The sequence below is a fragment of the Haliotis rufescens genome, unplaced genomic scaffold, assembly GCF_023055435.1.
Source record: "Haliotis rufescens isolate VD_foot unplaced genomic scaffold, xgHalRufe1.0.p SCAF_20, whole genome shotgun sequence".
NCBI classification, from domain to species: Eukaryota; Metazoa; Mollusca; class Gastropoda; order Lepetellida; family Haliotidae; genus Haliotis; species Haliotis rufescens.
In genome coordinates, this window is record NW_025963891.1 from 22,147,951 (window position 1) to 22,166,288 (window position 18,338).

General features: G+C 35.3%; 1 protein-coding gene across 1 annotated transcript in view; it reads right to left on the reverse strand.

Annotated features, from left to right (window-relative positions):
* LOC124137973 (voltage-dependent T-type calcium channel subunit alpha-1I-like) overlaps positions 1 to 18,338 on the reverse strand; it is a 175,233-nt gene that overhangs the window by 80,467 nt on the left and 76,428 nt on the right. The window contains exon 3 of the mRNA XM_048400970.1: positions 7,357 to 7,602. Coding sequence (XP_048256927.1) covers positions 7,357 to 7,602 — 246 coding nt within the window. The remainder of the gene's footprint in view (positions 1 to 7,356; positions 7,603 to 18,338) is intronic.

An 18,338-nucleotide genomic window follows, 5' to 3' on the forward strand; every position in this document is an offset into this window, starting at 1 on the left:
ATTGTGTTTGTATTTTATAACTTGTTGTAATACAAGGAAAACAAACTCCGTTCTTTCGGGACTGTAAGGTTGAAATGATTTTCTTAACTTTCATACAGAGCATGTTCATGAAACAAAATGAAAGAAAGTCAATACTAAAGAAGTATCACCATGTGTAATTTTGTCTTCAGAGAAGTTAAAAGAACATGTATATTTGTTTGTTTCACCTACTGAAATGAACCATCAGTGAGCATGCAGGACAATGCAATATACAACACATGCAATAAATGAAATATACACCCCATTCCTTCATGCAATATACCACAGCAACCTAAGTGTCAATCACATTCCATCTGGTCAAATTGGTTTTGTATTAATCAAAAAATTAATCAACTGAACATTATATTTAAATGAAAGGAAAGATTATAATAAATGCAACTAAAGAACTAATAATGATTGATTAATAAAAGAGAAAGAAAGGACATTGTACCGTTACCTGTTAGAGAGCATAACAAAATCTAAAAGAACAATACTGTAATAAACATATGTTAATTTCAATTTAAGGTTAAAATAAATTTCTTACTAATCTGAGAACATTAAAGAGTTGAAAGTTTTTAAATAACTAAATGTTAGATGTTAAACTGCAAGTGATAATTCTATCATGCATATACACTCAAAAGCAGAGTCTCTGGTAGCAAAAAAAGGCTTTTTGCTGATAAAACATAAAAGAAGATAAATAAAAATGCCAAGAATTGAAAAAGAATTAATGTATCAGAGAATCACTTGATAAGGCAGCCAAAGCAACAATATCAGGACCTGAATAAACTCATTTTGAACTGTGTTTTCAAATTAACCCATGTAGTTCATTGCTTTTTGTCAAAGGATTAGAATAGGTTGCATTTGGAAAGAATAGTATTTGAAATATTTGAACCTATGATTTTGATTTAAGACATTTTCTTTTCATAAGAACTAAACTTTGGTGTTGGTGTTTCAGTAAATTAGCAAAGTGCACTTTCTACATATATTGTGAAATGTATACCAAACATAATTTGGGTTGCCATGGTAAGTTGAACATGCAAAACAGAAACAGCCAATGAAATGCAAAGGCATTCAGCTCCAGCCAATCAAATGCAAGACATGCAAATAACAAAGTGTGGATTAACTGTAAACATGAGTAATCATATGAGGGTCAGGATAGGGGGTATGATATGAATGATAAAATAAATCTTAATTTGAAATAAAATAAAATAATCTCAAACAGAACTTGTCAGACCTGTTAGTGCCACAATTGATAACACACGAAAAGATAAATATTTTCACGCAAAATTATGAAAATGGAAAAGTTAAAAACATGTTTATTCTAAAAAAACATCGGCCTACCCCCAATCCAGACCTTCAATAAACACAAGAAATAGGCAAAAGGCTTACTTGTTAACACTATATTCAGCAATGCTATTCGGTCATGGAACATGTAAAAAACATAAGACAAAATTTGATAAGCATATTCGATGACTTAAACAAACTTCATACATAAATGTAAAACAAGGATGACTAGTTTTACCAGTGGAATTGGTGGAAAGCAAACAGGATTGGTCTGAACTAGAACTGAAAATACTCAGTCAAAACATCAATGGTAACCGCATTCTACATCCGTTACTAATGTACAATGTATGATTACATTACAACAGAACAATATGGTCATTTCCTTTGATGGAACAGGAATGATGCATTTTGGGATATATATTTATCACGAAAGGTTAATTACATCACATGATGAAGATGGCAACAGGAGGTTCGTGTGTCCATGGTAACACAAAGCAGTGAGATGTCTATTTCATCACATCAAATAGTTGACACATTTGCGTACAGCTAGGTGTGGACAGTGGCATGGGATATATAGACAATTTGCATCGCGACAACATTTCGCACAAGACGTTGGTGGGAGACATTGACATGGTGTATAGGTATATCTAGGTCTATATACACAACCAGAGTTTTACAGGGAGGATGGGGGAAAGAGACACTGACAGAAGAGTCTGGAGTCAGAAGCTGCTGGTTTGTAAACGAGTAAACAATTTGCATTTCTTGTTGATTTTCTGTTCATATTGAAGGCATGTCATTCAGTGCCAATGTGCTCAGCTTGACCATCGATGCAGAAATATTTCAACTGCAGTCACACCATGAACAATTGATTGAATTTGTTTTGGACCCTATTACCTACATGTTTCCCATTTACTTTTGATTCTCAGATGAAACACAAATTGAGGTCATTTATCCCAAGTGATTGGTCACGTGAAGTAGATCCGAGGTTATATTTAGATATACCTTTGAGCGTCTTCTTAAGTATTGCAGGGAACAGAATTAAATCATAATCTTTTAAAAAAGCAGTTTTTCCTACTGTAATTATCTCTTTCATTGCCTATCAGTCATATTTCATATTTGATAATATTGACGTTAAATCAAATCACAAATTCCTTTCTTCTGAGAGGTCAATGATTTATATTCAGCTGTCATATTGTTCCTTAGGTTGAACCTTAGTCCTCCATTTATAGCATCGGTACCTTGTAGGATTGAAATTGGACTGGCATTATAACACTAAACATGAACCAATTTTAACTATAATGATGTCAATGTCAAATTAATAATTATTTTGATAGTTGTTTTGAGTAAGTGTTACCATTAGTAAGAAAAGTTTGCATAACCTACGTAGTCTTATTCAAATCAGTTCAAAGTTGCAGATTTGGGACTGTATGTATATCTAGCATTCCACTTATATTTTATTCCGGTTCTGGTTATGCTGATGATTCAAAGTCCATTGCAATGGATGAAAGCACTTTAAAATGTCATGAAAGGGTGCTATGGTTAATAAGTTGAAGAGCATCTCTCTAACAATGCTACACTTAGCTGCAGCTCTTGGTGAAAGTCACCAAATGCATTTTATCCCAGTGTATTTTTCAACGTTTCAGGGTCTCAAATTGAACCTATTTGACATTCAACCTCCTTACACCTTCAAGAATAGGTTCAAACTTTCCACCCCCTTGGATGAGCTCAAGGAGAGAGCAGCTATTACCTTCACACATAAAACCTTTCAACACAGTTAGTTCAAATGTTCCTCTGAGATGGGGACAGATACTTCAGGAAATGAACAAGTCGTGATATTCTGAACAAGTTAATTATCCAACATTGCCATTCATTACTACTTTGCTACTCAGAAATGTACTACTTTCTTGTCAGCTGATCATATTTGTTGAGCTTATGGTAAGTGTGTTCACTCTTAAATCATCCTACCCTTTTGAAATAATAACATTTTCTTGTCAAAGGATGAGACTCTTTAAGACATCTTTTTATCTGAAGCACTCAGTCTCTACAATGTCCATCTGAAGGACACTGACTCAATAATGAACTTTTGTCTATCTTCTTTTGCTATTGACACTTGTGTAATGATTAACTTAAACTATGAATAAAAACTCTTGTAGTTTTTATTAAGTAATTAGTTTTCTTGATTACTTTGAATCACTGTAATTGAGTTATCAAAAACATCCTTGTTGCGAAGTACATTTCTGAAATTTTCAAATTTGAATTTAATTTCAGCAATCTGCTTTTCCTGCCTTTCTTTTTACATAGAATGTTTTAACTTTTTGGTAGAGTTGCTTGTGGGTGGCTGTCAGTATCATTTGTATATTAATCATTAATGGGCATTCAAAAACTTAATACGAAGTTGCACGAAAAACATTTTGTTTATAAATGTTACCTACACGACTTCTCTGTACAACTGAGTGTGTTTGAACATTCCCATTATGAGAAATACCGATTCTTTATCTGACAATATACGTATACAAACCTTGGCTAGGAAAATCTCACAACATGATTCCCCTCAACAAAACCATGAAAAAAAATATATTTGTAAATATATTTCAGTAAACTCTTGATTTGCACATGATGCAACTAAAATCATCCATATCACTTACCTGTGGAGGAAAATGAAAGCAAAGTGTCTTTAAAAAAATAGCAAGATAGGTGAAATTTGGGATCTTATCATAAAACTGAAATATCACAGAGTCAATCAGCTCCACAATAGCCACAGGGACCATGCTGAAATGTGGCCACAGATATAAAAGCTTTGGAACATGCAGTGTCATAAAAACTTGGTCAAGTGCATAGGGACATGAAAACTTGGTCAAGGGCATAGGGACATGAAAACTTGGTCAAGGGCATAGGGACATGAAAACTTGGTCAAGGGCATAGGGACATGAAAACTTGGTCAAGGGCATAGGGACATGAAAACTTGGTCACGGCCATCATGTAAATGAGGATTGGGACATGGATATAGGGACATGACACATGGGGCACTTATGGACACCATTGGCATAGGGAAATGGACATAGAAACATAAAACTGGATCATTAACATAACTATGGATCATGGACACAGGGGCATGAAAACTTGGACAAAGCCATAATGGAAATGAGGATTGGGACATGGATATATAAGGACAGGAAAATTGGGACATTTAGGGACATTTTGGAACATTTACTTATTTATTTATTGGCATAGGGACATTAACATGAAACATAAAAATGGTTCATGGACATAGGGACATGAAAGGTTGGTCACGGACATAAACACTCAGAATAGACATTTCAATATGAGAGTTGGAGCATGGACATTTGGAAATGGAGTTTAGTTTGGTCACAGATAAAGAGAAATTAGAAACATACTTCATACAAATGATAAGGATGGAGATTCATAAGGAGACGAGGCTTTGGGAAACAATGTAGGGACGTCTTTGACCCTCAACATGAAGACAATAAACATTCTAACCGTGAACATATAAAGCCCCAAGCATATGAAGACATCACGCTAACCTAATTTTGGGGTAATTTTCACTGTTGAATTTCTTGATCTTTCAGTATCCTATTTTCACTTCAACATATTTTGCGTTGCATGAAAGAGGTTGAATTCTCTTGATCTATAATTCATTTATGAGAAAGCAATTTCCTCTCTTCATATTTAAACAACAATCAACATATGGCTGAAATATTTAGTACCCAAATCACTAAATTAAACACTGCAGGGATTTTCTGAACTCTTGCAACTGAATATTCAACGATTCAAATGATCATTTCCTTCCCTCAGTTATTAGTGTAGATTCCTTACGAAGCTGAATGCCTGATTCCTGAAATTTGAACACAATTTAATTTCCTTATCTCACTTGGCAAACCAAATTCATGCACCTCTGACTAAGATAGGTTGGGGCATATAGCAATGGAGAAGAAACAGTTGATCTTGACACATACATCTGAAAAATGAAGACACATGCATTGCAACGTAAAATGTGGACAGACGCAACATGAACACTGCATTTGCTGTTGCTATATCCTAGATCCTTCTCCACCTGTTGGAGAACATGCAAGTGCTTCATGGTAAACACCTTATTATAACAACAACGGTACAGTCTGTTATAGGCCTTCAGTAGTCTGAAGAGTCAATGATTCTCATGCAGTTGAAATTGTTATAACAAAGTACCACATATAATGTCAGAATGTCAGTACATATCAGTCTCTCATAAAAAGATTTTCATATTCATATTTCATATCTTCACATTCATAAAACATGCAAACATCAGTTCCTCGAGATCATTTCCCATAAATCTCTAAGTACAAATTGTACAATAGTTTTGATAAAAATATGTCATAAAATTTATATTCTACTGGTATAATATTACACATTTGAATGTGAATCAAATTCTTTTTATGAAACAATGGTGATGTGTACTATAAAGAATTCACATCTATATGAAATTGTGATATTTGAAAATAATGCATGCTTGATTGTGAATTTACTTTAGATGAAAGTGTGCAGTCTTATGAATATCAAAATGTTGACTGAAAAAAACGTGTTTTCCTTTTCTTGTGTTTTTCAAATGTATTTGTGAATGAAACATATTTACAACAACAATATATCAATCAAATTTCAAATTGATGTTAAGTGCTGTGTCTCATCATGCTTGATGTGTTTCACTCAAACAGGAATTAATACGTGGAGATGTCATATGAATTAACCTAAGCAAGGACAGTTTGTTCAGAAATGAAAATGATACATACACTATTACGCCATTCATTCTCTGAAATGATCTGATAAAGATTTCCAGATAAATACAAATAATTCACAAATATTTCAATACCAGGGGCCCGTTCCAAAAAGCGATCTTAGCGCTAAGACTGTCGTAGGTCAGTGTTTGAATACGGGAGTTACAATCATCTTAGCACTAAGATTGCTTCATGGAATGGGACCAGATGACAACTGTGGACTCTATTGACAATTAAACTTTCACCAAACTCAATACAATATGAAACTGAGTCAAAATCAGACAGGTCTAATTCTAAATTTCAAGATACTGACAGACTGACAATTGACGAGACATTGATTACAGTGATTAATTTCAACCACTGCCGATGACGTGGCTGGCATGCAATAGCACTGGGAACGAACATGCAAGAAGCTGAAAGTAATGGCAGTTACAAAGTCAAAGACATCTAATTCACATATATAACATGGGATCCATAACTCATGTCAATCATATTCACAAAATTCCACAATCTTAAGTTTCAAAACCATTTTGTAATCTTGAAAACTAGTAGGACAATGAAAATAGCTTTTTTTTTTCATTTCACATCCCACCATACTGATATGATTCATTGATAATCAATTATGCTACTCAAAAGAAGTTAAGGATCCCTCGATTTTTTTCATAATACTATACCTAATCCGTCATGGTGGAAAAAATTTTCCATAGTGATATGAAAGAATCAGGTGATCATTAACTTTTTTTAATAGTATATGTTCTAAATGTAATTAAACATTTCGAATTTCTTTACAATTTTAATAATACTTAAATTTGTCTTTCTAAGGATAACTAAATGAGTTTGACATGAGTTTTCAAAGATGTGAAGCTCTTAATGCCTTCTCTCCATGCAATTATCATCTTTGGTCAAGTATAACTATGTACATGCCAGGTCTTCAGTAATTACACAAAGTCATACTTTTTATCTAAAGAAAAAGAATTTCAAATAAAATTTGTCATGAAACATTAAGTTCTTCACATCTTCACAACATATCAGTTGCATTCTCACTTGATTTTTAATATTATGGAGCACATACCGTCAAATAATTATTTTTTATGATTATCGTTTTCATTCATGCTCCTCTAAAAATCAGATGATTTGCGTCAATACATACAAGCAGACAGAGGGAAATACAAGATAGATCCTATTGCCTAACTTAAAATGATTAATGACATGAACTCTCTTCAAAAACCCTGAAAAATAGATTTGGAAATGAGTTTCTAAAAAATGAAAATAGAAAACCAAACCTTACCCAGCCAGAACGATAAAGCAGTCCAACTTGTTCCAGGAATCAGCAAGGTAGGTATCCTTTCCGCAAATACCCATTGCAATCATTTTGATTACCATTTCCACGGCAAAAAATGCGAATATGAAATGGTCAAATCCCTCCAGAACACGACACCTGGTGGTGGAGCACACTTGGTCATCGCAGGGCTTGTACATTCCAAGGGTCAGACAGTTGAGGAGAATCACCATCATGCTGCATCGCTCAAACCATGTGATCAGAGTTAAGGACAATAATGTTCATTTGATTACAAATACCGTATTCGACGTAATAAGCGCCCAGGGCGCTCTCAAAATAAAAAATAGGGGGCTCTTGTTAGAATATTATTTTGGTGAAAAAAACAGAGATGAAAGATAAATTCCGTGGTTTATGCTGACAGCCTGAATTGTTTATATACGACAGATATATTTTTCCAGAATTTAACTGCCCATAATTAAGGGTGTATATTACACACGAGTGCGTATTATACGCGAATAAATAAGTCTTGTGTACATTGATCAATCGGGAGGAGTGCTAATTGAGATTGTTCACTAGCCAATATATTAGCAAATATTGCCGTCGGCGCTTATTAAGTCGAATACGGTACATGTATATAGATTTGATAAAGAAATGACAATATGGTAATGTTATGAAATAATGCTGAACTGTTGAAATAAGGCTAACTTGATTTTGTTTGTTTGTTTGTTTAACACCACACTTAGCAGTATTCCAGCTATATGAAGGCAGTCTGTGATTAATTCAGTCAAGACCAGACAAACCAGTGACTGATATTATGAGCAACCCATGCCATCAAGGTATGACTTGCAGTCAACAATAAATATGATACAATGATACAAACATAAAAAATGGTTGATTGTAATAAACATTCAACTGTTAACTTATGAATTTTATACACATCATGAAAATATTCCAAATATATGAAAATAATGAATTATGGTAAAACGTATATATCAAACTTATAATAAGGTAAATGCAAGTGACTTGCTGGAAATATATTAATACATTCTCATAAATTTAATGAAATAACAATATGGAGACAGTTTAATTCAAATATCAGCTTGATATTATGAAAACATAAAAAGAAATGAGACAAAATACATTGGTAATAGTTTCATAGTTTTCATTTCTTTTCAACGAAATGAACAAACTGACAGCAGACCACAGCCTCTTCTGGCTGACCAACACTATGGATATGATGCATATATAGTTCATGGGAAAGTTTCGGGCCTCATGCCAACAGTTAAGATGTATTTCATAACTGAATATTCTACTGGGTTGAATCTCCGAGAAAGCTTTTGTTCTTAAAGTGTGAGCAGGTGAGTTCAATTTTTCAACATGATGCCAAAAATAACACATACTTCTTTAAATATTTGGCTTTCTTTCAAAGTAAAACCATGTGACCAGGTATCCAAATGCGAAATATACAACATTGAAATTAACGCTTAACAATTTCACACCAACTAACTCAGCAAAGTAAGTAAGGTGAGAACATTCTGATGATAATCTCTCTTTCAAAGGACATTTGGCACATTTTAGTTATATTTTGGCAGCTGTTTGTGGCAAAAGCTAACCTAAATCAGGAATTACGACTGAAGGTTTTGGGAAAGAAATTCAATCTGTTACACCTCAATGTACATGAGATACAGGTTGTCCATATCAGAAACACATTAAGAAACTTGTGAGTAATGCACGGCTTGAGTGGAGCTCTGGTGCGTTCACAATGAAGACCCTCCAGTGATGATATGGAGAGGGGCTTCATGGCTAAATACGTTAAATACACCTGGGAATAAAGTATGCACAACTTTCTAAATAATTCCATATATAATAGCCATTTCAATAAATCCTATCTTGTATTAATTTTCTCATGCAATACATTTGTTTTTAATTACACAGTGTAATACTCACACTGAAATACAGATACCAAAATTGATTTTCTAATGTTTTGCAACTCTTTCATGGCATTAGTTTTGTTGTTTGTTTGTTTGTTTGTTGTTCTCAGCAATATTCCATCTGTATGTCGGCGGTCAGTGAATAATCAAGTCTGGACCAGACAATCCAGTTATTGACATCATGACATGATGACATGCATCAACCAAGTCAGCTAGCCTGAACAACTGATCCCGTTATTCGCCGCTTACGACAAGCATAGTCGCCTTTTACGGGAAGCATGGGTTGCTGAAGACCTATTCTACCCCGGATCTACAATTTGAGTGAGTGAATGAGTTCAGTACTTCAGTTATATCCCGGCAGGTCAGTTTGATGTGGGAGGAAAGCCAGAGATCATGCAGGTCCTAGACGTTTACCAGTTTGGTGAAACCCACAAGCATGGGTATGGTGCCGACAAACCTAGATACTTAGTCAGGACGAAACCAGGATTCAAACCACTGGTTTCTTGCTGACCTTGCTGACACATCTCTGTCCACTGGATTGCACTGTCTTAGATGACAGGACTATCTGTGCCCTGTTTGCTGTTTGAGGATATGCAATTGTTATGTGATGTTTTGAATACTCTATCAGTGTCTGCTGCTTGAAATATTCAACAAGAAAAACAAGATAGAGGATTTGTCAAAGAACTTTGTCAGAAGATTCTTTGACTGCCTTAAATAGTTCTGGTTAGGTGTGAAGATCAGACAGTTTATTCCAATGTTGGTCTGACCTATTTCCTGCTGTTGTTCATACAAGCTACACATATAATCAACTTCACCTGTTTGGAAATTGGATGGAACTATTAGTTGAGAATATTTCACCTTGTAAAAGTCCGAACATTATTGTCATTATGGAATGAATGTCAGTAACGAAGTCACCCTAAGCGAAAACAATCTATAATTACCAACTTCAATCTAATCTTTGCCCACTGGTAATTAGTGTTGCTGCTGATGCGAGTAATGAACCCTTGATAGAGACCACTCACTTGGAAGTCAATCAGTGAATGACCCTGACACGTGTTGCAGTAGACTTGGTGATGGGGACAACAGTACTGTATTCCTGTTCACTAACAACTATCACATCCTTTCAGTTACAGCTCCCAACCCACCCTCTCAGTGACAACATCCTCCCCAACCCCTCAGTGACAACATCCTCCCCATCCCTTTCAGTTACAACCCCCATCCCTACCCCTCCCTTTCCAACTTCTACCGAACCAACTTGAGTTACAATTCCTTCTCACCCGCTTCATTTAAAACTCTAGCAGCACCCTTTTAAGTTACAATCCCCATCCACCCCAACAGTTAGTGATTTTGACATAAAAAGCTGTACATAGGTCAATGACTTAGACCCAAGAAAAGTAGTAAGTCACTGGCAAAAGTCAAAAAGTCAAATAAACGAAATGATGGACGAACCATAACAGCAAATCCATACAAAATCATTCATGATTGGATGAATGTATGATCTGGCCAATGAACGTCATAAGAAAATTTTAAAGCAGTTGACTAAGTCACTATAGCTCCTTTCCCTATGGTACAGAAAGTATGATGCAAAGACATGAACTGCTCAGCATTTCGATTATGATTTTTTATGGCTGTGTATTGTTTTATTAAATTGAAATTATGGAAAAAGTGATGCCTTGCTTAGAATTTCTATTGGTCAAAAGTCTGACTACTTCAACCAACTATCTGTCAAATTGAAATTATATCGGTCTATGACTGGTGACCGTAGGCCATCTAAAACTCTGAGTTACAACATCCATACCGCCACCTTCAATTACAACTCCTCGACACCAGTCACTACTTCCTAACCCCTTCATCTGTCTACAATAATTCAGCCACGATTCACATCTCCCTGCTTCAAAACAACCCCACAAGAACATCCCACTGTTTTCAAAGCATGCCTCCCATACATCCACCCCACTAACTCTCCCCTCAGAAAAACACAACCTCATCACGAGAAGGGCCTTGCCTCCCTGACCACATTCCAAACTGACCGTGGTGTGTGACTAAAGCCAACTGTTGGCCAGGTAGACCAAGTCTGACTGGGACCATCAAAAGCCACTACAGTGTAGAGCAACTTGACCCAACATCAAGCAGGCTGTCCAGATTCCATACTGCTAACCCAATCTGCCAATTGTAAAGGTTGCCCCTCACAAAAATCGGTTCAGTCCTGCCAGATGCCATACTCATGTTGAGAAGTAGGTTTCTTGGCCCACAAACCTGGATGTAAACATTCCAGTGCTTTCCAAAATGGTCAGGGGTGTTTAGCTGAGTTTGTTTAACACTGTCGACAAGGCAAGATTAGACGATGTATACACCTGCCTGTCATCGCCGTGGTGGCCATTTTTTATGCGTCTTACCTTTATAACAGTGCAAAAGATATATGAGTTTTTTTAGAGTAGCTAAAAGCATTCAGACATTCTGCTTACAACTGTCTGGAAGTTGACTAGAAGGAGCATTTATCTTGCAATCAGACTTTCTAGGCTTTGGTCCACTTATTACAACCATTTCATTATCTGGGCCCCGTTCCACAAAGCGATCTTAGCACTAAGACTGTCGTAAGTCTTAAATCATCATAAATCTTGACAAAAAAATAATAATCTCATGAAGAAGTCATAGACCATTCGACAGAAAAGTGATAGACCATTCCATGAAGAATCAACAGACCATTTGAGGGAGAACTACAGACAATGCCATGAAGGAAAAAGACCATTCCATGGAGTAGCAAAAGACCATTCTATGGAGAGGTAAAAGACTATTCCAATAAGAAGTAAAAGACCATTCCATGAAGAAGTAAAAGACCATTCCGTGAAGAAGTAAAAGATCATTCCATGGAAAAGCAAAAGACTATTCCATGAAGAAGTAAAAAAACATTCCAAGGATAAGTAAAAGACCATTCCATGAAGAAGCAGAAGACCATTGCACAAAGACGTAAAAGACCATTCCAAGGAGAAGTAAAAGACCATTCCATGAAGAAGTAAAAGATCATTCTATGGAGACGCAAATGACCGTTCTTGGGAAAAGTAACAGAACACCAGAATGATATTCCTTGAGGGTAAACATACGCACTAAAACAGCAAAAAATTCCTTAGAGAATGAACATATATTTTCTCCCCTGGAGATACATGTCAAATGTAATACAGCAATTCATCCACAGACAAGTGTGTACACACTGACCTCTCACAGTGATGTACCACATGCACTTTGATATCACGTTATCACACTGTCTTCCCTGGGCAATATTTCACTTGGAACAGCATTTCAACGACTGATGTTGTCTTGTGAAGACTCATTTTGTAGCCATAACAAAATCAGATATTCACATAAACTACTTTCTCCCATATGCCTACATGCATTACCTCGTTTTCATGACAGTCCTGAAGTCTCAAGACGAAGATAAGCAAGGCTTCCTAGCATGTTTAAGTCTCAAAGTATGACATTACGTTAACAGTTATTCAACACAGGCATAACCTTATTCAAGAGCCATCTTAGTCCCGGTGTTTGTTCAGCGATTTACGACCAGATCTGAGAAGGTTTTACTATTGCCTTCAGTTTCCATTATCTGTTTTGCCAGTTACATCCTATTCCTCATGACGGAGCAGTAGCCTGTCCAATATCCTACATATTTCGTCTTTGATCATCTTCATTACGCCTCTCTGCTCCCAAAAGGCAAATTCTGGCAGCCTGCTTCGTTCCACACTTGGCAAATATGTGCATTGGTTTTGAAAACATGATAACACTCTGCGAATGCTTTTGTTCCAATTTGTCAACAGTCCAGGATACAAGGCATATAAATTCATTTGATTAGGCCTTCAAACATTTTTCATCATTGACATGGAATCTGATTAATCATTTTATGGACATGAATTCTTACAATTGATCGATCACAGGTGACTATTTTTAATTTTTACAAGAACTTTTTTTTATTACAAGGCGAATGTTGCATCACTTGGGAAATTTCTGTCTTAAGCATAACTTTCGTATTTCGAGTGTTATTGAGAAGTTGAACAAAGGTCAGTCAATTTAATTATGTTCTCTGCAGTTAGGGCCTATGATCAAAATAACAGAATGAACAAAACCACCTCAAAATGCTGTCATGTTTCCGTCCTATTCCTGTAGCGCTGTGATTTAACAAAAATATAAAATGTCTTTCGCCAAGATAAGGTGTCTTTAACCTAAAACATTTAGCTTCAATAAATAATTAAATAAAAACATCTCAAAAAGCATCCTTTGTAATCTTTCGCCTTTAATTATTAATCAAACAATTTGTATTTGCTGCCAAAAACTTAGCAATGCTCACCAATTGGCAAGTGAGTCTTACTGGGTGCAAAAGATATTTTAGGATACAATTTCTGACTTTAAATGAAATTGTATCTGAAAATTATCAAAAAGGCTTTTCGATGCACAATATCAGTTGTCAAGGTAATGGTTGAAAATATAATCAGTCATTTTGTTCCTAAGAGCAAAGACAGTCTTATTTTCAAATAATGACAGTGATCCACATCTGAACAGTGCCATTGTAATAACTGCCATCACTTTACCCAAATGGTTCTTATGTTAACTACAAAGTGTCTCAAATATCTCGGGATTTGAAATAATGTATTAACCAACATATTTATCTTCCAACATGGTCATCATATGTTTCAGATTGTTCTGATCCCAGCATCATCAACCTTCAATCTCTTCTGACCATTGCCCACTCAAGGGCTTTTGGCCAATCATGGGTTGTAAAATTGCCAATTTCACTAAAAGCCTTGTCAAATCACTTAGCTGATAAAATATATTTCTGTCAATTTACCATGGTGTCATTTTTCAGAATACAAAGTAAATTACACCATTTTTTTATTAGGAAATGGACTGTCAATCAGCTAGGTGTATTTACTTGAGTCCAACCTTCTGACTTTGATATATGTAATGTTGATTTCATATGAAATCTACATGAACTGTATCTGTGTGTGGAAAATGATACTATGTTTACAGTGAAGATCATGTTCATTACATTTCTTATCACTGCCAGTTGCAGCAACGTGTGTCAATCATGCTTAGAGCAATGGGATTTTTTTCAGCTGAAAACAATGAAATCTCTTTCTAACTTTATGTTATAGCAAAACTTTTAAAACTGTCAAAAGTCTTTTTTCACACATCAAACAAAGGTATCTTTTTGGGATTCATATACAATTTGCAGAAACAATATCATTGAAAAATCCATATGCATGTCAAATTTTGACAAATAATAATTTTCAATTTCAAACGGGGATATATCTTTCACAGACCCTCCAACAATTTGTGAACAGACATTTCAATCACTTCGTTGTGACAAAATGGTCAGTATGTGAGAAATCGATGAGGAAATTGACGAGTAAATGGAACAACCCTGAAGAACAATCAGCTAGGTTTTTCCTGATTGAATATCTTGCCTCATCCACTCCCACATCCAGAGTGCAACTAAATTTTGACACTCATTTCTACTTAATATCACTGCCAGCAGGGGTCTCTTTTTCTGCCATTGATTTTTGTCACCTTCAAAATGAGTAGTGTTGCGCCAAGTTGATTTTGATGGGTTTCGTAATAATTAGTGTCAGCTTAAGATTTAGTAATGATTTTTCTCAACACTTTCAAATTTCTGACATAATTGCTTATTGATGGTTTTCAGGCTTGTCAAGTTTACATCTCTCTACATAGATTGATTTTTGTAAGCCTTTTAAAAAAATGGTCGGTCTCAAGCTCTTAGCATATACAGATGCCATCAGCATCCAAATTCAGCCATGCTCTATGCTTGAACTTCCTGAGAATCACTATAAACTACCTGCTTAGATGACATCTCTTATCTAGAAAGGTATTGTTGACAAAATACCCACACCACTAATGAGGAACACCAATGTATCCTAGCTTATTATATACCTTCATACATACAAATTCCTTTTTTGATGTCAATCTAAATATGTTGAAAAAACTCTTGCTTAAACCTGTGGTTAGGAAAAAATATATTTTTATAGAGTTCTAATTCACTATACAGAATCCTTTAATAGGTGTTTAGAGGGTATATGTCATATTATTAATATTGCAATAGGATTGGGTGGTCTTTTCTACCTCAGTTGCTGTTCACAAACATAATTATCCTAACAATATTTTACATCCATCAGTTGAAGAGACAGGTATTTGACAATTATACAGCTCTTTAAGGGGACTACACTCGGGCCAGTTGGCAGGCCAAGCATGTTGAATTCAAGTCAGTCAAAACCCATGTTTGTCTGCCAACTAATATCTAATGATATATACTTAATGGATAGGGATAATAAATTACTACAAATAAATATCCCCAGAAATATTCATGATCCCTTACATCTTTTGCATAGTATATATTTATCAATCTAGCAGTTAATCATTACCCATAATTATTACACAGAGATGTTTCCTCCCACAATACCCCACCCACCAAAGATCTGGGTTAGAATTGGTCTTTAGCAATCCATGCTTGTTGTGAGAGGCAACTAATGGGATTAGGTGGTCAGTTGATGTATGTCATCATATCACAATCGTGTACATCAACGATGTCAATCACGAGATTATTTCCAGACCTACGTCATATATCTGGAATATTGTTGAGTGTGACTTTAAACAACAAGCAGAGACTATTCAGTTTCACACAGGGCCCTAATACAATGTCTGGAAATTGGAAATGGCTCAGCAGAGACCTTCTTGAACTGTAACAGCTTTCTGCGAAAATTCCATTATTTCATAAAAATATCACAAAATACATGTAGTTGCATTAATCAATAATTTTTACATTTTCAGGTTAAAATATATATTAACTCTTTTTATATGATTCCAGAGTCAAAATTATTTCACAGATTATTTTTATGAACTACAGCTCAATTTGTAGTCAAAAAGATTGTGAATGTGTATTTCTTTTTCAAATCACCTTTTCAGCAAAGCTTGTAATATCTTATGCTGTAATGTGTCCAACATTGATATCATTTAATGCTTTGAAACTGTGTCAGCTGACTTGAAGCAATAAGAAGAATCAATATAGCATGGATTGTTTTATTGACTTAACATGGAAATGAAAATGCATTTATGCCAAGTCGGAAGGATGCCATTAGATCAGTACAGATATGGGAAAATTTGCAGCCCCAAAACCCCAACTGTGTGCATGTATCAGTGCTGTGAAATACACGACACATCATGTCAATTTCGCTATTGATGCCATGAATCCACACAGGGCAAGGCAGGATCAATACCTCCTTGGTCCTCTGTCATGTTATTTATCTACGTAGTGTATAAATTTGCAAATGTTGTATTTGTATTGCCCATGAGGTACACTTACATTGGGCTACCACATTATTAGAATACAGGTCACATTGTAGCCTTTTGTCTCAATGCATATTGTGTAATAGGAAATGATCCATTGTCAATTTTTGATTTTAGTTACAATTTGTTTCACCTCATTTGGATTGCTCAGCATTCAATTGGCCAAACAAATTGCAAACATGTTGACAGAATTGCAGTTTTATCACAAAAATTTCATTCAAGCGAATTGTTTCTGTTTGTTGAAAATTTAGAAATAGGTAAAGGCCGATTTTATTATATACACAAGCAGAAAATTAATTGTTATCATGAAGAAGAACCACACAAAAACAGTTGAAAACAGTAAAGTCAAATGTAACAGATTCGCTCCTTTGTCAAATCTAATTGGATGTTTCACATTTATACCATCATATTTATCCATATTTAATCAATTAGAAACTTTCTCAGTCATGTCGTTAAAATGATTTCAGAACCCTAAGCTATTACAGCACAAGAACATCAAAAAAACAGAATATGTACCGGTAGATACAAGCCCCTGCAAAATGATCAAGAATGATATTCTGACATAGAATAGTTGAAACACACGAATTAAATTATGTAATAAATACATTAAAGTTGAATCCTTTCCTTTTAATTCTCTAAAGCGCTGAACCATCACTGGTCAGACAATGCCCTGAAAACCTCCTTTGCAACTGCATCTTTCAGGACCAAAAGAACCACCATTGCCGCCAACATCCTCCAAGAAGGCAATAACAAGTGATGCTAGTTGCGCACTTACAGATGACCATGGAGGACAATGTCCAGTGGTGTTAGGCACCTGATGGACAGTGGGAAGGCTATTGCCAACAAGCACCTGATGTCTCCAGTGACCACAACGGGGAAAAGGTCTCTTCTAATCATCAGACTGCTGGATCAATGAAATGTGGTACAAAATGGCTGACCCCAACTGATCGAAGAAACATCGGGATAAAAGCCATGGTTTGGTCAGTGGTTTGCAACTATCAACAATGTCCATTTTCTTTACCGTGTCAATATTGACCATGGTTGTAGAAGGTCTCATGATTAGCTTACCGATTCTTATCACTGGACAGCAAACCATACAAAGTAGGGGTAACTTTCTGGTGCTAATCTCATCAACCTAGCTCAACCTTTCAAATTTAGTACCGGTAATAGACTAAAACTCATAGATGAAGGTAATTAAAATTCCCTATTCATCCCTTCATCAAAAACAAGGTTTTTGAACTTCCATTGTCAAAGAACCTTGCACAAACTTTTAACATGTTACCGCAGCTACTTAGTCTTGATTTAAATATCCATATGTTTTTTTCAAGTACTTCAAAATGAATTTCTTAAGATCCAGAAGTGATGAATAAACCCAGGAAAGTGTTTTCCAGGACTCGTATTGTCTAGCTGAAGAAAATCATTTACAAAGGAGTTTCATGTGAGGGATTTTGAAAAGTCAATACTAGCAATTTTATAACTGATAGTTCAATAAGTTTGCAATGTCACAAAAAAAGCTATTTGATGTTCAACTGTCTGAAACACTCAGGCTGTGTTGTCACATCTTATCCATGTATTTAGGCTTCAACATTTGAATAAATATGTCGAACTGTCTGTCTGTCTTTTTGACTTCAGGTATCTAATATTTTCAAACCTACTACCTTTCAAAACTTTATATGCTGGATATTTTAGGAACAATAGTTCATATGGCTTCAA